General features: G+C 40.6%; 1 protein-coding gene across 4 annotated transcripts in view; it reads right to left on the bottom strand.

Moving 5' to 3' along the window:
- Positions 1-24,292, bottom strand: part of DNPEP (aspartyl aminopeptidase) — a 351,605-nt gene that overhangs the window by 65,910 nt on the left and 261,403 nt on the right. For all 4 annotated transcript variants that reach the window (XM_053698172.1, XM_053698174.1, XM_053698173.1 and 1 more), the window contains exons 7-9: positions 17,737-17,833; positions 17,470-17,592; positions 1,723-1,800 (exon numbers count right to left, since the gene is read on the bottom strand). In XM_053698172.1, coding sequence (XP_053554147.1) covers positions 1,723-1,800; positions 17,470-17,592; positions 17,737-17,833 — 298 coding nt within the window. The remainder of the gene's footprint in view (positions 1-1,722; positions 1,801-17,469; positions 17,593-17,736; positions 17,834-24,292) is intronic.

Genomic DNA, 24,292 nt, shown 5'->3' with positions numbered 1-24,292 from the left:
GTCGCTTTCAATTGGCTATGTGGTGTATTTACAAAATATGGGCTCCGTGTCGCTTCTGCAATCATTAAGTATAGAGCAGACTGGGAGTGCCAGGCAATAGTTAATATAATATTAAAGCGAAACAGAGAGAAAATTGGTTCAACTGAACCACGAAGACTATTTTCGCCAGCACTGATTATTATGCTAAAATCGAAATGCCCCAATATGGAGATGAGAGACACCAGGGGAAACACAAAAAATTCAATTTACCGCACCCACGAAAATGTATCTAGAACATACATTTATTAAGTACTGTAATAACCACAGTTAGAATATGATTTGACAATTGTTTGACCATGTTAACAAAAAAATCCGCCCTAGTATATATTAAATAACACCATCCCAGGAGGTATACACAAATGTCCAGAAAAAGTACAATCACAGGTAGCAATCTTTGGGCTCTGCTTTAAATTTAACCAGAAATAATCCTTTGTTTACACAAAGTCCTCCTTGAAATGAATGAGGAATGGATATCTCATACTTTTAATAGTGAGGGATATTGGATTGTGTAGAGGGAGCTATTGTCTTCCTGAGACCCCTGTATAGTCAACACAGTTCCTTAACCCTTTAGGGATACATGAATATTAAACCCAGGGTTGTATTTGTACAGGCAGATTCAAAACCGTAAAGGGTGGTGGTCTAAGTAAAGTGTCCCAGAAATAAAGCTTGCAATTGTTCACGGATACTCGTATCAGGCAAGTTCACATACCTGACCCATCCTTAGATGGTCTGTGCTGTTCCTTTTAGCTTTCTACTAAAAGCCGACTTCCGCTGAGCATGTTGTGCTGCAAACAAACATTCACTCATCCTTGCGGTCCACAAATTCCGTTATTAATAGAAGCAAATTTACAGGGGTCGAATAGTCTCAACCTCATGGCCGGTTTCCAACAACAACAATCATCAAGCAAAGAAACGGGGGTGCAGCTGCTACCCCTTGTAGATTGTAAAACGTCTGCTACGCGCGTTTCACCCGCACTTGATAGATTTGAATCTACATATTCACAGCTTATGGGCTTTTTTTTTTTTTTTTTTTTTTAATTCTAGGAACATTCCAGTCAAAGCTCTGAGTGCAATTAAACCACATTAGTGTCACTAAAACTTTCACAGAGGAGAGACTCTACCCATGATATGTTCAGAGCATTAAACTCGATATCAAAAATTTGATAGCTAGTTTTGGAAATTTGTAGCATTTTGAAAACAATTGTTACACAAATGCAAGAGCTGTTTAATGTCTCTTTAAGCATGCTTGCTTCCTAATTAAAATTATTGCTCAAATTAGGTTTTATCTGAATATTCATGTAGGATTGGACTGAGATTTTAATGGTGAATAATCTTTAAAATGTCATAAAATTACTAAAAAGAGGAAAATGAAATCATTAAAAGGGACATGAAACAAACAAAAAAAAAACATTATTCAGATAGAGCATCAATTTTAAACAACTTTCCAATTTACTTCTAGTATCCAATTTGCTTATTTCTCTTGGAATCCTTTGTTAAAAAGAAAACATAGGTAGGCTCAGGAGCTGGGAGCTCGCTGCTGATTGGTTGCTGCACATATGCTCCTTCAATAAAGGATACTAAGAGAATGAAGCATAATTGATAAGACACGTAAAATTTGAAAGTTGCTCTATCTGAAATATGAAAGAAAATGTGGGTTTCTGTCTTGCCCATGTGAGTTCTCACCTTTAGAGCACAGTAGCAGCTGTGCAGATTGTCCAGACGTGGTCCAAAGATAAATTCTTCATAGGCACCTCCTAGGGTCTGCAAGCAGAAAATAGGTGTTTAAAATGAGAATATTATACGGTGTCCTTTGCTTATTAGTAAGAATATATAACAAAAGTGCTCATCACTGTGCACTATAGTTTCTTGAGGTGGTTTGTATACCCTTTATTACCAAGTTAGAGATAATATATAATACATGAGCTCATCCCTGTGCACTATTTGTCTTGTTGTAAAAACCATAGCAACGCGTTTTCTCAGTGTCACAGCCTGATGAAACCGTGCTGTGACACAGAGAAACGCGTTGCTGTGGTTTTTACTTTTTAAATACATTTTTTTTTTTTCACTGCTGCTTGTCCTTTTTGACCATAACAGTCTGCTATTGGGCCTTAAACAAAGATAACCTCTGCTATCGACCATTGCCTGACATCTTTCCCAGCAGCAAGGAATATCTCTGGACTCCCCCTGGAGTGGGACGAGGATTTTCGTACTTTGAATTGTGCCTGGGTGTCTTCAGGACGACACTTTGGTTCCGGCCTGCCTATTTTGCACACTTGTGCTCTTCATTACGTGAGTAAGATTCTATCAGCACCTGTACTGATAATTGCTGGTTTCCTGCTTGATTTGCACTATGTGGCGCCCTCTATCCTTCTTGTTCTGGTATATCACTATCTCACAATGGTTATTTAGGTGCATCATAGAAATAACTAGAACCAGCGTATCAGGCATCAAATTTACTTTGTTCTTTTAGTATCCTTTGTTGAAGAGTATATCTAGACAGACTGAGGAATGTGAACATGTCATTAGCATATCATGGCAACAGTACTTGCGGCAATGTATAACATTGTTACAAACACTATTGCAAACACTGCTGCCATAGAGTGCTAAAAACATAGACAGTTCTCAGCCTATCTAGACATGCTCTTCAACAAAATATACTAAAGGGAATAAAGAATAATTTCATAATGGATGTAAATTAGAAAGCTTTTAAAATTGCATGCTTTATCTGAACCATAACATTTTCATTTTACTGTCCATAGAGTTTTCTGTGCGTTCTAGAGTGCTAAACTATGATGCACCAGTAGAAAGAAGCTGAAGAAATAGCTATAAAGGGCAATTATATTCAAAATTAAAAACTTCCCGATTCTGGTAGAGTCAAATATTATATAAAAAAAAACCAAAAAACCCCCCCATAATTTATGCTTACCTGATACATTTATTTCTCTTGTGGTGTATCCAGTCCACGGATCATCCATTACTTGTGGGATATTCTCCTTCCCAACAGGAATTTGCAAGAGGATCACCCACAGCAGAGCTGCTATATAGCTCCTCCCCTAACTGCCATATCCAGTCATTCGACCGAAGACAAGCAGAGAAAGGAGAAACCATAGGGTGCAGTGGTGACTGAAGTTTAAAATTAAAAAATTCCTGCCTTAAAATGACAGGGCGGGCCGTGGACTGGATACACCACAAGAGAAATAAATTTATCAGGTAAGCATAAATTATGTTTTCTCTTGTAAGGTGTATCCAGTTCACGGATCATCCATTACTTGTGGGATACCAATACCAAAGCTAAAGTACACGGATGAAGGGAGGGACAAGGCAGGTACCTAAACGGAAGGTACCACTGCCTGTAGAACCTGTCTCCCAAAAATAGCCTCCGAAGAAGCAAAAGTATCAAATTTATAGAATTTTGAAAAGGTATGAAGCGAAGACCAAGTCGCCGCCTTGCAAATCTGTTCAACAGAAGCCTCGTTTTTAAAGGCCCAAGTGGAAGCCACAGCTCTAGTAGAATGAGCTGTAATCCTTTCAGGAGGCTGCTGGCCAGCAGTCTCATAAGCTAAGCGAATTATGCTTTTTAGCCAAAACGAAAGAGAGATTGCCGAAGCCTTTTGACCTCTCCTCTGTCCAGAGTAGACAACAAACAAAGCAGATGTTTGACGGAAATCTTTAGTAGCTTGTAAATAATACTTTAAAGCACGAACCACGTCAAGATTATGTAATAGACGTTCCTTCTTTGAAGAAGGATTAGGACACAATGATGGAACAACAATCTCCTGATTGATATTCTTATTAGATACCACCTTAGGTAAAAACCCAGGTTTGGTACGCAGAACTACCTTATCTGCATGGAAGATCAGATAAGGAGAATCACAAATATAAGGCAGATAACTCGGAAACTCTGCGAGCCGAGGAAATAGCTACCAAAAAAAGAACTTTCCAAGATAAAAGTTTGATATCTATGGAATGAAGAGGTTCAAACGGAACCCCTTGAAGAACTTTAAGAACCAAATTTAAGCTCCAAGGCGGAGCAACAGATTTAAACACAGGCTTGATTCGAACTAAAGCCTGACAAAATGCCTGAACGTCTGGCACATCTGCCAGACGCTTGTGCAAAAGAATAGACAGAGCAGAAATCTGTCCCTTTAAGGAACTAGCTGACAATCCTTTTTCCAATCCTTCTTGGAGAAAAGATAATATCCTGGGAATCCTGACCTTACTCCATGAGTAGCCCTTGGATTCACACCAATAAAGATATTTACGCCATATCTTATGATAGATTTTCCTGGTGACAGGCTTTCGTGCCTGAATTAAGGTATCAATGACTGACTCGGAGAAGCCACGCTTTGATAAAATCAAGCGTTCAATCTCCAGGCAGTCAGCTTCAGAGAAATTAGATTTGGATGGTTGAAAGGACCTTGAACTAGAAGGTCCTGTCTCAGCGGCAGAGTCCATGGTGGAAAAAATGACATGTCCACCAGATCTGCATACCAAGTCCTGCGTGGCCACGCAGACGCTATCAAGATCACTGATGCTCTCTCCTGCTTGATTTTGGCAATCAGACGAGGGAGCAGAGGAAACGGTGGAAACACATAAGCCAGGTTGAAGGATCAAGGCGCTGCTGGAGCATCTATCAGCGTTGCCTTGGGGTCCCTGGACCTGGATCCGTAACAAGGAAGTTTGGCGTTCTGTCGAGACGCCATGAGATCCAGTTCTGGTTTGCCCCAACGATGAATCAATTGTGCAAACACCTCCGGATGGAGTTCCCACTCCCCCGGATGAAAAGTCTGTCGACAATCCGCCTCCCAGTTCTCTACACCTGGGATATGGATAGCTGATAAGTGGCAAGAGTGAATCTCTGCCCAGCGAATTATCTTTGAGACTTCTAACATTGCTAGGGAACTCCTTGTTCCCCCTTGATGGTTGATGTAAGCCACAGTCGTGATGTTGTCCGACTGAAATCTGATGAACCTCATTGTCGCTAGCTGAGGCCAAGCCTGAAGAGCATTGAATATCGCTCTTAGTTCCAGAATGTTTATTGGAAGGAGTGTCTCCTCCTGAGTCCACGATCCCTGAGCCTTTAGGGAGTTCCAGACTGCCCCCCAGCCTAGAAGGCTGGCATCTGCGAAAGGTCATTCCCTTGGACAGATGGACCCGAGATAGCCACCAGAGAAGAAAATCCCTGGTCTCTTGATCCAGATTTAGTAGAGGGGACAAATCTGTGTAATCCCCATTCCACTGACTGAGCATGCATAGTTGCAGCGGTCTGAGATGTAGGCGTGCAAACGGCACTATGTCCATTGCCGCTACCATTAAGCCGATTACTTCCATACACTGAGCCACCGAAGGGCGAGAAGTGGAATAAAGAACACGGCATGAATCTAGAAGTTTTGATAACCTGGACTCTGTCAGGTAAATCCTCATTTCTACAGAATCTATTAGAGTTCCCAGAAAGGAAACTCTTGTGAAAGGAGATAGAGAACTCTTTTCTTCGTTCACTTTCCACCCATGCGACCTCAGAAATGCCAGAACTATGTCCGTATGAGACTTGGCAATTTGGAAATTTGACGCCTGTATCAGAATGTCGTCTAAATAAGGGGCCACTGATATGCCCGCGGTCTTAGGACCGCCGAAGTGACCCCAGAACCTTCGTAAAGATTCTTGGGACTGTAGCTAACCCAAAGGGAAGAGCTACAAACTGGTAATGCCTGTTCAGGAAGGCAAACCTGAGAAACCGATGATGATCTTTGTGTATCGGAATGTGAAGATAAGCATCCTTTAGATCCACTGTAGTCATGTATTGACCCTCCTGGATCATAGGTAGGATGGTACGAATAGTCTCCATCTTGAATGATGGAACTCTGAGGAATTTGTTTAAGATCTTGAGATCTAAAATTGGTCTGAAGGTTCCCTCTTTTTTGGGAACCACAAACAGATTTGAGTAAAATCCCTGTCCTTGTTCCTCCTTTGGAACTGGATGGATCACTCCCATAACTAGGAGGTCTTGAACACAGTGTAAGAATGCCTCTCTCTTTATCCGGTTTGCAGATAATTGTGAAAGGTGAAATCTCCCTTTTGGAGGAGAAGCTCTGAAGTCCAGAAGATATCCCTGGGATACAATTTCCAACGCCCAGGGATCCTGGACATCTCTTGCCCAAGCCTGGGCGAAGAGTGAAAGTCTGCCCCCTACTAGATCCGTTACCGGATAGGGGGCTGATACTTCATGCTGTCTTAGGGGCAGCAGCAGGTTTTTTGGCCTGCTTACCTTTGTTCCAGGTCTGGTTAGGTCTCCAGACCGACTTGGACTGGGCAAAAGTTCCCTCTTGCTTTGCATTAGAGGAAGTTGATGCCGCACTCGCCTTGAAGTTTCGAAAGGCATGAAAATTAGTCTGTTTGGCCCTTTTGGACCTATCCTCAGGAAGGGCATGACCTTTTCCTCCAGTGATATCAGAAATGATCTCCTTCAAACCAGGCCCGAATAGGGTTTGCCCCTTGAAGGGAATGTTAAGCAGCTTAGACTTTGAAGTAACGTCAGCTGACCATGATTTAAGCCATAGCGCCCTGCGCGCTTGAATAGCAAAACCAGAATTTTTAGCCGTTAGTTTAGTCAAATGAACAATGGCATCAGAAACAAAAGAATTGGCTAGCTTAAGTGCTCTAAGCTTGTCAAGTATGTCATCCAATGGGGTCTCTACCTGTAAAGCCTCTTCCAGAGACTCAAACCAGAAAGCCGTAGCAGCAGTGACTGGGGCAATGCATGCAAGGGGCTGTAGAATAAAACCTTGTTGAATAAACATTTTCTTAAGGTAACCCTCTAACTTTTTATCCATTGGATCTGAGAAAGCACAACTGTCCTCGACAGGGATAGTAGTACGCTTAGCTAGGGTAGAAACTGCTCCCTCCACCCTAGGAACTGTCTGCCATAAGTCCCGTGTGGTGGCATCTATTGGAAACATTTTCTTAAAAATAGGAGGGGGAGAGAACGGCACACCTGGTCTATCCCATTCCTTATTAATAATTTCTGTAAACCTTTTAGGTATTGGAAAAACATCAGTGCACACCGGCACTGCATAGTATTTGTCCAATCTACACAATTTTTCTGGCACTGCAATTGTATCACAGTCATTCAGAGCAGCTAAAACCTCCCTGAGCAACACGCGCAGGTGTTCAAGCTTAAATTTAAATGTAGACATATCAGAATCAGGTTGAATCTTTTTCCCTGAGTCAGAACCATCACCCACAGAAAGAAGCTCTCCATCCTCAGCTTCTGTATATTGTGAGGTAGTATCATACATAGCTCTTAAAGCGTCAGTATGCTCTGTATTTCTTCTAACTCCAGAGATGTCTCACTTTCCTCTAAACCCAGGTAGTCTGGATAATACTGCTGACAGGGTATTATCCATGACCGCCGCCATGTCTTGTAAAGTAAACGCTATGGGCGCACTAGATGTAATTGGCGCCATTAGAGCGTGAGTCCCTCGAGCGGGAGTCAAAGGGTCTGACACGTGGGGCGAGTTAGTCGGCATAACTTCCCCCTCGTCAGATTCCTCTGGTGATACATTTTTTAAAGACAGAATATGATCTTTTTTACTTAAAGTGAAATCAGTACATTTGGTACACATTCTAAGAGGGGGTTCCACCATGGCTTCTAAACATAATGAACAAGGAGTTTCCTCTATGTCAGACATGTTTAAACAGACTAGCAATGAGACCAGCAAGCTTGGAAAACACTTTAAATCAAGTTAACAAGCAAAAAATAAAAACGGTACTGTGCCTTTAAGAGAAACAAATTTTGTCAGAATTTAAAAAACAGTGAAAAAAAGCAGTTAAACAAAACGAAATTTTTACAGTGTGTATAATAAGCTAACAGAGCATTGCACCCACTTGCAAATGGATGATTAACCCCTTAGTTAAAAAAAACGATAGACTTTTTTTTTAACAGTCACAACAAACTGCCACAGCCCTGCTGTGGGCCTACCTTCCCAAACAAACGACTTTGGAAAGCCTAAGAGCCCTTTAGAGATGTCCTATAGCATTCAGGGGACTCCTGGAGGAAGCTGGATGTCTCAGTCTGTAAAAGTTACTGCGCAATAAAGCGCTAAATTAGGCCCCTCCCACTCATAGTAACACAGTGGAAAGCCTCAGGAAACTGTTTCTAGGCAAATTTAAGCCAGCCATGTGGAAAAAAAACTAGGCCCCAATAAAGTTTTATCACCAAAGTATATATAAAAACGTTTAAACATGCCAGCAAACGTTTTATATTGTAAATCTATAAGAGTATTACCTCAGAAAGTAAGCATGATACCAGTCGCTATTAAATCACTGTATTCAGGCTTACCTTACATAAATCTGGTATCAGCAGCATTTTCTAGCATTTACATCTCCTAGAATTTTTTTTAACTGCACATACCTCATAGCAGGATAACCTGCACGCCATTCCCCAGCTGAAGTTACCTCTCTCTTCAGTTATGTGTGAGAACAGCAATGGATCTTAGTTACAACCTGCTAAGATCATAGAAATCACAGGCAGATTCTTCTTCTATTTTCTGCCTGGGACAAAATAGTACAACTCCGGTACCATTTAAAAATAAACTTTTGATTGAAGAAAAAAAAACAACTACGTTTCACCACTTCTCTCTTACTACCTCCATGCTTGTCGAGAGTTGCAAGAGAATGACTGGATATGGCAGTAAGGGGAGGAGCTATATAGCAGCTCTGCTGTGGGTGATCCTCTTGCAACTTCCTGTTGGGAAGGAGAATATCCCACCAGTAATGGATGATCCGTGGACTGGATACACCTTACAAGAGAAAAACACAACAACAATTTACTTCTATTATCAAATATACTTCTTTATCTTGGTATTCTTTGCTAAAACTTAGCTCCATACTGAGGTAGGCTAGGGAGTGTCACCATTTAGTGTGCACAATGCATGCAAAATCCTGCGCCTACCTAAGTATGTTTTCATGCAAAGAAGCTCAGAATTAATAAAAGATACCAAGAGAAAGAGATACAATTTGAAAATAAAAGTAGTTTGTAACTAAAATTGAAACAAATAGTACGTCCTCTGTGAATCATTCATTTTGACTCCCATATCCCTTTAAACGCACCATGAATGAAGAATTTAGAGACTTTACTTATAATAGCACTTGGTCCAGAAAGTACATTAGAAACTGAAAGATTCTTATGGTTTTAAACATGCAGCACATACTGTCTGTATTATTAAAATTCAAAATGAATTTAGAGCTGCAAAAGATGGCTTCAGTGCTTTCAAAGAGAGAAAGGAAGAAGCTTTCACAGGAGAAAGGTTTTTTTTGTGTCTAAAAATATCTCAATGCTCATCCTCGTACTAAGAAGGTGACACTTGTGAACTTTAATGCAGATCAAATCAATGTATGAATCTTTGCATATAAATAGTTTTTAGCTAGATGCCTGGTATACAAAGACAACAAATCTGACAATTGTGCTGCGATATATGCTAGTTTATAAATTCATGACATTGATAATAAATATATAGTGAGTTTATTTCAGCCACAAAGCTAGCATATTTCTGGTCAGGTGCATAAAAACAATTAACGAGAAAAGCAGAAGGCGTCTCAGTGCAGATCACATATACATTCTACAGCAAGCTTGTCTAACCTGCGGCCCATGGGCCGCATGCAGCCCAGGAGGGCTTTGAATGAGGCCCAACACGAATTTGTAAGCTTTGTTAAAACATTATGAGATTTTTTAGCTATTTTTTGTAACTGCGGTTCTTGAGCGCGAACTTTGCAGAATGCATAGAGCTGCAATCTGACATTAAACTTAAAGGAACATTTGATCATGTCTCTTGACTGGACTTTTATCAGACCTATCTTCCCAGAGACAAATATCCCTAGCTTCACAATCACGTCTTTTTAATGTCATCGCTTTTTGGCAGCACCTACATTTGTGAGCAACTATTTTTAAGGATAAGGCACACAGAGTAAAATTAGAACCAAAAAAAATCTGATGGCACCTTGAGAACTCACTGAGAATTGCAACTACTTCCATCAAACCAGATATGGATGCATTAGTTTCTCAAAAACAATGTAAAGTATCCAACTAGTTTTGTTGCCCTCTGTTCTTTTACAATGAAAAATATTAGATTTATTTATTACTTAGAGATATACATTTTCTATATCAGTGATTGCAAACTTGGGACCTGCTCAACGGTTTTAAAAAAGACACAACAAACTCGGCGGCGCATAATTAGGATTATTACGCGAGGACTTTTTTTGCTTATCTGTGGTGGTGGATATCACGAAAATTATGCACAGATCTTTTTTTTTTTTTTTTTTTTAGCTCATCAGCTATTGTTAGGGTATTTTATGTGTGGCCCAAGACAATTCTTCCTCTTCCAATGTGGCCCAGGGAAGCCAAAAGATTGGACACCCCTGCTCTACAGGATCTGTTAAATATGATAACAGGCAAACTCACAAATGGAGCACCACTCGGTCGTGTTGGTAGACCCAGGCTGGGAGTTTGTAGTGACCCAGCTCACTGATCCACGTGTGAGGGTATCATAACCACGGATGCCTCCAATAATGAGAACTTTCTGGCCACTCGTGTACACAATACGATTTTTATTTTAAAAAGTTAAAACATAATAAAAGATGTGGTATTAAAGTAACAAACATGCTACGCATTTCACAGCTAGCTAGCTAGCTGTTTCCTCAGGTTTCCACAGGAAATGGCAAAGAGTCCCAGCAAAGCTGGTCACATGATCCCTCCTAGGCTCCGCCCACCCCAGTCATTCGACCGACGGACAGGAGGAAATATATATAGGAGAAATCATATGATACCGTGGTGACTGTAGTTAGAGAAAATAATTCATCAGACCTGATAAAAAAAAACCAGGGCGGGCCGTGGACCGGACACACCGTTGGAGAAAGTAATTTATCAGGTAAGCATAAATTCTGTTTTCTCCAACATTGGTGTGTCCGGTCCACGGCGTCATCCTTACTTGTGGGAACCAATACCAAAGCTTTAGGACACGGATGAAGGGAGGGAGCAAATCAGGTCACCTAAACGGAAGGCACCACAGCTTGCAAAACCTTTCTCCCAAAAATAGCCTCCGAAGAAGCAAAAGTATCAAATTTGTAAAATTTGGCAAAAGTGTGCAGTGAAGACCAAGTCGCTGCCTTACATATCTGGTCAACAGAAGCCTCGTTCTTGAAGGCCCATGTGGAAGCCACAGCCCTAGTGGAGTGAGCTGTGATTCTTTCAGGAGGCTGCCGTCCGGCAGTCTCATAAGCCAAACGGATAATGCTTTTAAGCCAAAAGGAAAGAGAGGTAGAAGTCGCTTTTTGACCTCTCCTTTTACCAGAATAAACAACAAACAAGGATGATGTTTGTCTGAAATCTTTAGTAGCCTCTAAATAGAATTTTAGAGCACGGACAACGTCCAAATTGTGTAACAAACGCTCCTCCTTTGAAACTGGATTCGGACACAAAGAAGGTACAACTATCTCCTGGTTAATATTTTTGTTAGAAACAACTTTAGGAAGAAAACCAGGCTTAGTACGCAAAACCACCTTATCTGCATGGAACACCAGATAAGGAGGAGAACACTGCAGAGCAGATAACTCTGAAACTCTTCTAGCAGAAGAGATTGCAACCAAAAACAAAACTTTCCAAGATAATAACTTAATATCTACGGAATGTAAGGGTTCAAACGGAACCCCTTGAAGAACTGAAAGAACTAGATTTAAACTCCAGGGAGGAGTCAAAGGTCTGTAAACAGGCTTGATCCTAACCAGAGCCTGAACAAATGCTTGAACATCTGGCATAGCTGCCAGTCGTTTGTGTAGTAAGACAGATAAAGCAGAAATCTGTCCCTTTAGAGAACTTGCAGATAATCCTTTCTCCAAACCTTCTTGTAGAAAGGATAGAATCTTAGGAATTTTTATCTTGTTCCATGGCAATCCTTTGGATTCACACCAACAGATATATTTTTTCCATATTTTATGGTAAATTTTTCTAGTTACAGGCTTTCTAGCCTGAATCAGAGTATCTATTACAGAATCTGAAAACCCACGCTTTGATAAAATCAAGCGTTCAATCTCCAAGCCGTCAGTTGGAGGGAAACCAGATTCGGATGTTCGAATGGACCCTGAACAAGAAGGTCCTGTCTCAAAGGTAGCTTCCATGGTGGAGCCGATGACATATTCGCCAGGTCTGCATACCAAGTCCTGCGTGGCCACGCAGGAGCTATCAAGGTCACTGAGGCCCTCTCCTGATTGATCCTGGCTACCAGCCTGGGAATGAGAGGAAACGGTGGGAATACATAAGCTAGGTTGAAGGTCCAAGGTGCTACTAGTGCATCTACTAGAGTCGCCTTGGGATCCCTGGATCTGGACCCGTAGCAAGGAACCTTGAAGTTCTGACGAGACGCCATCAGATCCATGTCTGGAATGCCCCATAATTGAGTTATTTGGGCAAAGATTTCCGGATGGAGTTCCCACTCCCCCGGATGGAATGTCTGACGACTCAGAAAATCCGCTTCCCAATTTTCCACTCCCGGGATGTGGATCGCAGACAAGTGGCAGGAGTGATCCTCCGCCCATTGAATTATCTTGGTCACTTCTTTCATCGCCAGGGAACTCCTTGTTCCCCCCTGATGATTGATATATGCAACAGTCGTCATGTTGTCTGATTGAAACCTTATGAATTTGGCCTTTGCTAGTTGAGGCCAAGCTTTGAGAGCATTGAATATCGCTCTCAGTTCCAGAATGTTTATCGGGAGAAGAGACTCTTCCCGAGACCATAAACCCTGAGCTTTCAGGGATTCCCAGACCGCGCCCTAGCCCACTAGACTGGCGTCGGTCGTGACAATGACCCACTCTGGTCTGCGGAAGCTCATTCCTGTGACAGATTGTCCAGGGTCAGCCACCAACGGAGTGAATCTCTGGTCTTTTGATCTACTTGAATCATCGGAGACAAGTCTGTATAATCCCCATTCCACTGTTTGAGCATGCACAGTTGTAATGGTCTTAGATGAATTCGTGCAAAAGGAACTATGTCCATTGTTGCAACCATCAAACCTATTACCTCCATGCACTGCGCTATGGAAGGACGAGGAACAGAGTGAAGTACTTGACAAGAGCTTAGAAGTTTTGATTTTCTGACCTCTGTCAGAAAAATCCTAATTTCTAAGGAATCTATTATTGTTCCCAAGAAGGGAACTCTTGTTGACGGGGACAGAGAACTTTTTTCTTTGTTCCCCTTCCATCCGTGAGATCTGAGAAAGGCTAGGACGATGTCCGTATGAGCCTTTGCTTTTGACAGAAACGACGCTTGAATTAGGATGTCGTCCAAGTAAGGTACTACTGCAATGCCCCTTGGTCTTAGAACCGCTAGAAGGGACCCTAGTACCTTTGTGAAAATTCTGGAGCAGTGGCTAATCCGAATGGAAGTGCCACAAACTGGTAATGCTTGTCCAGAAAAGCGAACCTTAGGAACTAATGATGTTCCTTGTGGATAGGAATATGTAGGTATGCATCCTTTAAATCCACGGTGGTCATAAATTGACTTTCCTGGATGGTGGGAAGGATCGTTCGAATGGTTTCCATTTTGAACGATGGAACCCTGAGAAATTTGTTTAGGATCTTCAGATCCAAAATTGGTCTGAATGTTCCCTCTTTTTTGGGAACTACGAACAGATTTGAGTAAAATCCCATTCCTTGTTCTTTTATTGGAACTGGATGCATCACTCCCATCTTTAACAGGTCTTCTACGCAATGTAAGAATGCCTGTCTCTTTATTTGGTTTGAGGATAATTGAGACCTGTGGAACCTTCCCCTTGAGGGTAGTTCCTTGAATTCCAGAAGATAACCTTGAGAAACTATTTCTAGCGCCCAAGGATCCTGAACATCTCTTGCCCAAGGCTGAGCAAAGAGAGAGAGTCTGCCCCCTACTAGATCCGGTTCCGGATCGGGGGCTATCCCTTCATGCTGTTTTGGTAGCAGTGGTAGGCTTCTTGGCCTGCTTACCCTTGTTCCAGCCTTGCATTGGTTTCCAGGCTGGTTTGGGTTGTGAAGTATTACCCTCTTGCTTAGAGGATGCAGAATTAGAGGCTGGTCCGTTTCTGCGAAAGGGACGAAAATTAGGCTTATTTTTAGCCTTAAAAGACCTATCCTGTGGGAGGGCGTGGCCCTTTCCTCCAGTGATGTCTGAAATAATCTCTTTCAAATCTGGTCCAAATAATGTTTTACCTTTGAAAGGAATTTTAAGCAATTTTGTCTTGGATAACACATCCGCTGACCAAGACTTTAGCCAAAGCGCTCTGCGCGCCACTATAGCAAACCCTGAATTTTTCGCCGCTAATCTAGCTAATTGCAAAGCGGCATCTAAAACAAAAGAGTTAGCCAATTTAAGTGCTTGAACTCTGTCCATAACCTCCTCATACGAAGATTCTCTACTGAGCGACTTTTCTAGTTCCTCGAACCAGAAGCACGCTGCCGTAGTGACAGGAACAATGCATGAAATTGGTTGTAGAAGGAACCCTTGCTGTACAAAAATCTTTTTAAGCAAACCCTCTAATTTTTTATCCATAGGATCTTTAAAAGCACAACTGTCTTCGATAGGAATAGTAGTGCGTTTGTTTAGAGTAGAAACCGCCCCCTCGACCTTGGGGACTGTCTGCCATAAGTCCTTTCTGGGGTCGACTATAGGAAATAATTTCTTAAATATAGGGGGGGGGGAACAAAAGGTATGCCGGGCCTTTCCCACTCTTTATTTACTATGTCCGCCACCCGGGTCGGGGGGCACCGGAACCTCTAGGAACTTGTCCATCTTACATAATTTCTCTGGAATGACCAAATTGTCACAATCATCCAGAGTAGATAACACCTCCTTAAGCAGTGCGCGGAGATGTTCTAATTTAAATTTAAATGTCACAACATCAGTTTCAGCTTGATGAGAAATTTTTCCTGAATCTGAAATTTCTCCATCAGACAAAACCTCCCTCATGGCCCCTTGAGATTGGTGTGAGGGTATGTCAGAACAAATATCATCAGCGCCCTCCTGCTCTTCAGTGTTTAAAACAGAGCAATCGCGCTTTCTCTGATAAGTAGGCATTTTGGATAAAAGATTTGCTATGGAGTTATCCATTACAGCCGTTAATTGTTGCATGGTAATAAGTATTGGCGCACTAGATGTACTAGGGGCCTCCTGTGTGGGCAAAACTGGTGTAGACACATTAGGGGATGATGTAGTATCATGTTTACTCCCCTCATTTGAGGAATCATCTTGGGCAATATCATCATCTGTGGCATTACTGTCCTTACTTTGTTTGGACACTATGGCACACTTATCACATAAATTTAAATGGGGAGACACATTGGCTTTCATACATATAGAACATAGCTTATCTGATGGTACAGACATGTTAAACAGGCTTAAACTTGTCAATCAAGCACAAAAAACGTTTTAAAATAAAACCGTTACTGTTTCTTTAAATTTCAAACTGAAAACACTTTATTACTGAATATGTGAAAAAGTATGAAGGAATTGTTCAAAAATTACCAAAATTTCACCACAGTGTCTTAAAGCCTTAAAAGTATTGCACACCAAATTTCAGAGCTTTAACCCTTAAAATAACGGAACCGGAGCCGTTTTTACATTTAACCCCTATACAGTCCCAGCTATATGCTTTGCTGAGACCCAACCAAGCCCAGAGGGGAATACGATACCAAATGACGCCTTCTATAAGCTTTTTCAGTGATTCTTAGCTTAGCTTTGCTCTCCAAAAACAACTGCGCATTAATGGCGCGAAAATGAGGTTCTGTCTATAACTAGAAAAGGCCCCCATCTGAAAAAGGTGTCCAACACAGTGCCTGCCGTTTTTCTAAACGTTCCCCAAGATTATAATAACAATTATTAGTTAGAATCTGCATAATATGCCTAGTAAAGCAATCGTTTTAGCCCAGAAAAATGTCTACCAGTTTTTAAGCCCTTTTTGAAGCCCTTTATTCTTTTATGTTTAACTAAGAAAATGGCTTACCGGTCCCCATGAGGGGAAATGACAGCCTTCCAGCATTACATGGTCTTGTTAGAAATATGGCTTGTCATACCTTAAGCAGAAAGGTCTGCTAACTGTTTCCCCCAACTGAAGTTACTTCATCTCAACAGTCCTGTGTGGAAACAGCAATCGATTTTAGTTACTGTCTGCTAAAATCATCTTCCTCTTACAAACAGAAATCTTCATCCTTTTTCTGTTTCAGAGTAAATAGTACATACCAGCACTATTTTAAAATAACAAACACTTGATAGAAGAATAAAAACTACATTTAAACACCAAAAAACTCTTAACCATCTCCGTGGAGATGTTGCCTGTGCAACGGCAAAGAGAATGACTGGGGTGGGCGGAGCCTAGGAGGGATCATGTGACCAGCTTTGCTGGGACTCTTTGCCATTTCCTGTTGGGGAGGGGAATATCCCACAAGTAAGGATGACGCCGTGGACCGGACACACCAATGTTGGAGAAATGTATCATTTAAGGTAGCTGGTAACCAATCAACAGTGGAATAGACTACACAGCTCTTTCTCAAAATAATCAATACACATATAAACACCATTATCTTATATATCGCACTAAACATCTCAAACAATAAAACATTGCTTAATGTCCTATCACTATAAATCCTACAATCTAAAAATAAAGTATCACATAATTGGCAATCCCACTGGTGACTCAATCCATTCTTACTGTGATATTAAAGAGCGCCACATACACATGATGGAACTATATTATCAATTCAAAGGGACTAAAAGTTAATTTAAAAAACGAAGAGTGATTAAAAAAAAACAACTAAACTATATATTCATATTCTTATAAAAGTAATCAAGGTTAATGATTGGCCGAATGGGACCATCCCCCATAAACTACAGGGAAAAATAAATAAAAAAAAGTCAAATTACTATGTGAATGGTAATATGTGATGATGCTTCAAAGAGAAAATCATTTAATGTGATTTCCTTCACTAATAATAGTGCTGGAAACTAAAAAACACTGGTTATTAAACACAAAACAATTGAGCAAATGATACCTTCCAATAACAGGAAATGACCACAGTACATAAAATAATAATGGCACATAAGACACAGTGCACAAATTATAATAAAATGGTACCTAGTGCACTATATACAGTATGCCTGACAGCTGCAAGACTAGGATTACTAAGTGATGGAAGTAGCATCTACTACACCGAAGCTAATATAGGAGTCTTATTATGTAAATGCAGGATGTAGGTTTTGAATCATTAAATTATTGTACACAAAGTGTAGTCTATTACACTGTTGATTTTAGAACGGTGTCATTCCCAGTTTTGGGTACAATGTATCATTAGCTTCTGTAATTGTACCACTGTGCGCATTCTATCACTGCCTCAGGATATACCACTGTAACTTACTGCTGGTTGTGTGTCTGTCAGACACAGTTCCATTTCCAAGATCTGTTCAGGTTTGACTCCTAGCTTTTCCGTGAGCAAGGTGAGAAGCAGTGGGTGGTGTCTCTCAGTCTTCTGGGGACAAGGCTGTAATCACACAATAAAAAGGTTATGATTCACATAAACCATATCCGTCTGGAAATATCAGTTATATCAATGTATCTTGATCAAATATCAAACATTTTCTGCCATTATGTTTGCTTTGGTGAATGTTATCTACAATAGCCTTACCTGGCCTGAGCTTCCTACTGCAGTGTAACAAGAGGTGCTTGAATCCATTGGGTCCTTCTCCAAACTCTCTTGCACTGAAGACGCCAGGATAGGAATCCTATGACATAAACAAATTCTCTCTTCATACTACAGACTGAAAGAAGCTGCTACATCAGAAAATTAGATTGTATACTCAGACTGCTAGTTACTTGGTATTAAAGAGATTTTTTTTTTTTTTTAACAATTCAGATACAGCATCCAATTTTAAAATGTAGCCACCAATAAGCAAGCACTATCCAGGGTGCTGTACCTAAAATGGGTTGGCTCACATTTAAAAAAAAGATAGCAAGAGTACAAAGAAAAATTGATAATAGGAGTAAATTAGAAAGTTGCTAAATACTGCCTGCTCTATCTAAGTGATGAAAGAAAAAAAATTGGGTTTAGTATCCCTTTAAGAGATATATAGAAAGGAAATTAAAGAAATAAATAATATGTCTTGTAACCCCTTTGGGTCTACTTCTCATGTCTCTCTTTTTCGTTGTCTTTATTTTTTTTATCTTTTTCTTTCTATCCTTCTAGGTGTTTTCACTCTATCTCCTGTAATTTAGTTCGATCTGTTGATTCAATTATTTTATTTGCCCCATTACAGCTTGTCCCACATATAGGCCTAGATTTGGAGTTTGGCGTTAGCCGTGAAAACCAGCGTTAGAGGCTCCTATAATTATAATTACATTGTAGCTATTTTAGGATTAATATTTATTTTACAGGCAACTTTGTAATTATTTTAACCAGGTACAATAGCTATTAAATAGTTAAGAACTATTTAATAGTTACCTAGTTAAAATAATTACAACATTACCTGTAAAATAAATCCTAACCTAAGTTACAATTAAACCTAACACTATACTTAAATTAATTAAATAAAATACCTACAATTACCTACAATTAAACCTAACACTACACTATCAATAAATTAATTAAATACAATATGTACAAATAACTACAATGAAATAAACTAACTAAAGTACAAAAAATAAAAAAGAACTAAGTTACAAAAAATAAAAAAATATTTACAAACATAAGAAAAATATTACAACAATTTTAAACTAATTACACCTACTCTAAGCCCCCTAATAAAATAAAGACCCCCAAAATAAAAAATGCCCTACCCTATTCTAAATTACTAAAGTTCAAAGCTCTTTTACCTTACCAGCCCTGAACAGGGCCCTTTGCGGGGCATGCCCCAAGAAGTTCAGCTCTTTTGCCTGTAAAAAAAAAACATACAATACCCCCCCCCCCCCAACATTACAACCCACCACCCACATACCCCTAATCTAACCCAAACCCCCCTTAAATAAACCTAACACTAAGCCCCTGAAGATCATCCTACCTTGTCTTCACCATACCAGGTTCACCGATCCGTCCTGAAGAGCTCCTCCAATGTCCTGATCCAAGCCCAAGCGGGGGGCTGAAGAGGTCCATGATCCGGATGAAGTCTTCTATCAACGGCATCTTCAATCAAAGCAGGACAGACAGAGGGAGTACCCAGGACGACAGAGACGGCCCAGGTATAGGAAACCGGCTAATCTTACTACAGTGGACAGCTCGGGAGCGAACTCAGAGGAGGATCAAACTCCTAACAGATCAAACAAGGAACCAGTCCATACCACTGGGGTTACGACATGGTCAAAAAACGGGGGGGGGGGAAGGCTACATCCCAGAAGGGGTGGCCACAAGGGGCAAACCACCCCAACCAGCGGAAACAAATATATTGGTAAACCTCAGTGATAGGACCCTAACAGAGATGGAAATGAGGGTCCTAAATAAAAGGACTGGCACGGACAACTTTGCTCTTTATGTGTATCTTCAGAAATTCCAGAGACAATTAAAACTTAAAGGGACAGTCTACACCAGAATTGTTATTGTTTTAAAAGATAGATAATCCCTTTATTACCCATTTCCCAGTTTTGCATAACCAACACAGTTATAATAATATACTTTTAACCTCTGTGATTATCTTGTATCTAAGCCTCTGCAAACTGCCCCTTTTTTCAGTTCTTTTGACAGACTTGCAGTCTAGCCAATCAGTGCCTGCTCCCAGATTAATTCTCGTGCACGAGCACAGTGTTATCTATATGAAATACGTGAACTAACACCCTCTAGTGGTGAAAAACTGTTAAAATGCAATCTGAAAGAGGTGGGCTTCAAGGTCTAAGAAATTAGCATATGAACCTCCTAGGTTAAGCTTTCAACTAAGAATACCAAGAGTACAAAGCAAAATTGGTGATAAAAGTAAATTGGAAAATTGTTTAAAATTACATGCTCTATCTGAATCATGAAAGTTTATTTTGGCCTAGACTGTCCCTTTAAAGAGCACTTTGGAAATACAACAATGGAACAACAAAGATTCAATAAGAAATCAACATTTGATCCTACCAGTACCAGCCCTAGTATCCGCACCTATCAATGCTTAACACAAGATGAAATGGAAAATTGTATACAACAAAACAAAAGTACAGGATATAACAATCTTTTCACAGGTGAACGCCAGGCGGTGAAAACCCTTGCCAAGGACAAGAATATCATCATACGTGAGGCAGACAAAAGAAGGGGCCACAGTGATCCTTAACTATAAAGATAACCGAGAAGAAGCACTATCCCAATTGGAGGATACCTTGGTCTATCGTAAACTACCAATGGGCCCCACTGGGACATTTAAAAGAACCATTGCTGACTATCTGGATAAAATACAGGAAGAAGGACAAATTAGAAGGACTCCATATCCTAGGCTGCCGGTTTTCTACACGGTTCCAAACATACTTAAAGGGACAGTATACACTCATTTTCATATAACTGCATGTAATAGACACTACTATAAAGAATAAGATGCACAGATACTGATATAAAAATCCAGTATAAAATTGTTTAAAAACTTACTTAGAAGCTGTTATTTTGGCTCTGTTGAAAAGGTAGCTGGAAAGCCCACTGCAAGTGGCAAATAAGACACTCCCCCCTCCCCCTTCTTTTGCATATGAAAAGACCTTTTACACAAACAGGAGCAACCTGGAGAAGGTAGCTGACAGTATTCACATAAAACTTTGGGGCTTGGTTAGGAGTCTGAAAATCAGAGCAATGTTATTTAAAAATAAGCAAAACTATACATTTATTTAAAAAAAAAAAAACACTTTATGGGCTATATAAATAGATCATCTACAAAACATTTATGCAAAGAAAAAATGAGTGTATAATGTCCCTTTAAGTCCCTTGCACACCCACCAGGGAGGCCGATAGTTTTGGCCATACAGTCACTGCTCCAACCTCTAGCCTGCTTTGTAGATGCCCATCTACAGTCACTTGTTAGGAGAATGGGATCCTACTTGTTGGACTCCAATGTTGCTCAACATCTTAAAACAACAAGACATCATTCAAGAAATGGACCTCTTAGTGTCCTTGAATGTGACGAGTCTTTACACCGTTATACCCCACCGGTTGGGACTAAGAGCCATCACTAACCAACTATTAAGATATCCATATTTGGGGTCATCAGTGGATGTGTTGCTTACCCTATTGGAATTCTGCCTAACATGTAATTATTTTAAATTTGAAAAGAAGATCTATTTACAACTCACAGGGATGGCGATGGGGTCCAAAGTGGCCCCATCTTATGCCAACCTTTTCATGGCAGAATTTGAGGAAATGGATACACTTCTATTCCAGGACTCTAGGATCATCTTGTTCAGATGATATATAGATGACCTTATACTGGTTTGGAGAGGTACCGAACAGGAACTACTACAATCGTACCAGGAGTTGAACCAAGCAGGTCCGGCTTTAAAATTTAAAATCAATTACAATAAGGACACCATTGATTTCCTGGACCTTCGTCTATATAAAAAGGATGGCACACTACAGTCAACATTACTTAGAAAGACAACGGACTGCAATTCAATCCTCCATTATACCAGTTGTCACCCTCAAAAAGGTCCCTTCCGATCTCACAACTGAAACGAGTAGTGAGATTTGAACAGAGGGGGTACCCTACCAAGGAACAACAATTACAACATGATTTGAAAGTACAAAAGGGAACCAGTAGAATCATGTATGACCTTTGTGACTACTTACACACAAGACAAACAGGGGATGTCTAGAGCCCTACAAAAGAATTGGCAGATTATAGCCACAGATAACAACTTGCCTCTAGCAAATATTCCGGTTCCTAGGGTAGGGTTTAAAAGGGCCAGGTCCCTTAGGGATGGACTAGGACATATGGACCCGGTCCACTGTTATCAAAAAGCCTCTTCGCTACAAGGAAGACCTGGATGTTACCGATGTAGAGGGTGAACCACTTGCCACGGACTGACCACAGGCTCGAACTTCACCCACCCACAAAAGGGCAAGAAATACTTTCATAAATATAGACTTACATGTACCACCACTCATGTAGTCTATTTACTCCACTGCTATTATGTTGGGAAGACCATAGATGGCCTCTGAACAAGAATGGCCAATCATAAGTCCTCTATCAGGATGGCCATAGATAGGGGTAAATCTGACCAACCAGTGGTGAGGCATTTCCTCAAAAAGGGACATAGAGTTAAAGATCTGCGTTATGAGCTTATTGATCACGTCCCCCCACTGATGAGAGGAGGGGACAGGGGGAAAATACTCCTTCAACGAGAGGCCAGATAGACTTACGAGTTGGGAACATTGGTCCCCAAAGGCCTTAATACGCATTTGGACTGGCACCGTTTCTTAGAAGTACTCTTATGGTATCTTATATAGTGCCCTTATGGACTCTCCTGAAACTTTTTTTTCCATTTTTTTGAACTTTTTTGGATTTTTTGGTACAATTATTTCTTGTAGCTATTTTTTTGTAGAAATTTTTTTTAGCATCTAATTTTTGTAACAACCATTATTGTAAGTTTCATAATCATTTTCTTTGTAATATGTCTTGTAACCCCTTTAACACTTCTACCTGTTACCATTCTATAATCTGTTTAGTAACCCCCAGCTCCTCTACAGGGAGTGCAGAATTATTAGGCAAATTAGTATTTTGACCACATCATCCTCTTTATGCATGTTGTCTTACTCCAAGCTGTATAGGCTCGAAAGCCTACTACCAATTAAGCATATTAGGTGATGTGCATCACTGTAATGAGAAGGGGTGTGGTCTAATGACATCAACACCCTATATCAGGTGTGCATAATTATTAGGCAACTTCCTTTCCTTTGGCAAAATGGGTCAAAAGAAGGACTTGACAGGCTCAGAAAAGTCAAAAATAGTGAGATATCTTGCAGAGGGATGCAGCACTCTTAAAATTGCAAAGCTTCTGAAGCGTGATCATCGAACAATCAAGCGTTTCATTCAAAATAGTCAACAGGGTCGCAAGAAGCGTGTGGAAAAACCAAGGCGCAAAATAACTGCCCATGAACTGAGAAAAGTCAAGCGTGCAGCTGCCAAGATGCCACTTGCCACCAGTTTGGCCATATTTCAGAGCTGCAACATCACTGGAGTGCCCAAAAGCACAAGGTGTGCAATACTCAGAGACATGGCCAAGGTAAGAAAGGCTGAAAGACGACCACCACTGAACAAGACACACAAGCTGAAACGTCAAGACTGGGCCAAGAAATATCTCAAGACTGATTTTTCTAAGGTTTTATGGACTGATGAAATGAGAGTGAGTCTTGATGGGCCAGATGGATGGGCCGTGGCTGGATTGGTAAAGGGCAGAGAGCTCCAGTCCGACTCAGACACCAGCAAGGTGGAGGTGGAGTACTGGTTTGGGCTGGTATCATCAAAGATGAGCTTGTGGGGCCTTTTCGGGTTGAGGATGGAGTCAAGCTCAACTCCCAGTCCTACTGCCAGTTTCTGGAAGACACCTTCTTCAAGCAGTGGTACAGGAAGAAGTCTGCATCCTTCAAGAAAAACATGATTTTCATGCAGGACAATGCTCCATCACACGCGTCCAAGTACTCCACAGCGTGGCTGGCAAGAAAGGGTATAAAAGAAGAAAATCTAATGACATGGCCTCCTTGTTCACCTGATCTGAACCCCATTGAGAACCTGTGGTCCATCATCAAATGTGAGATTTACAAGGAGGGAAAACAGTACACCTCTCTGAACAGTGTCTGGGAGGCTGTGGTTGCTGCTGCACGCAATGTTGATGGTGAACAGATCAAAACACTGACAGAATCCATGGATGGCAGGCTTTTGAGTGTCCTTGCAAAGAAAGGTGGCTATATTGGTCACTGATTTGTTTTTGTTTTGTTTTTGAATGTCAGAAATGTATATATGTGAATGTTGAGATGTTATATTGGTTTCACTGGTAAAAATAAATAATTGAAATGGGTGTATATTTGTTTTTTGTTAAGTTGCCTAATAATTATGCACATTAATAGTCACCTGCACACACAGATATCCCCCTAAAATAGCTATAACTAAAAACAAACTAAAAACTACTTCCAAAACTATTCAGCTTTGATATTAATGAGTTTTTTGGGTTCATTGAGAAAATGGTTGTTGTTCAATAATAAAATTAATCCTCAAAAATACAACTTGCCTAATAATTCTGCACTC

This window comes from Bombina bombina, chromosome 1 (assembly GCF_027579735.1).
Source record: "Bombina bombina isolate aBomBom1 chromosome 1, aBomBom1.pri, whole genome shotgun sequence".
NCBI lineage: Eukaryota > Metazoa > Chordata > Amphibia > Anura > Bombinatoridae > Bombina > Bombina bombina.
Note: the sequence above shows the minus strand (reverse complement) of the source record. Positions and strands in the feature narration are given on the sequence as shown.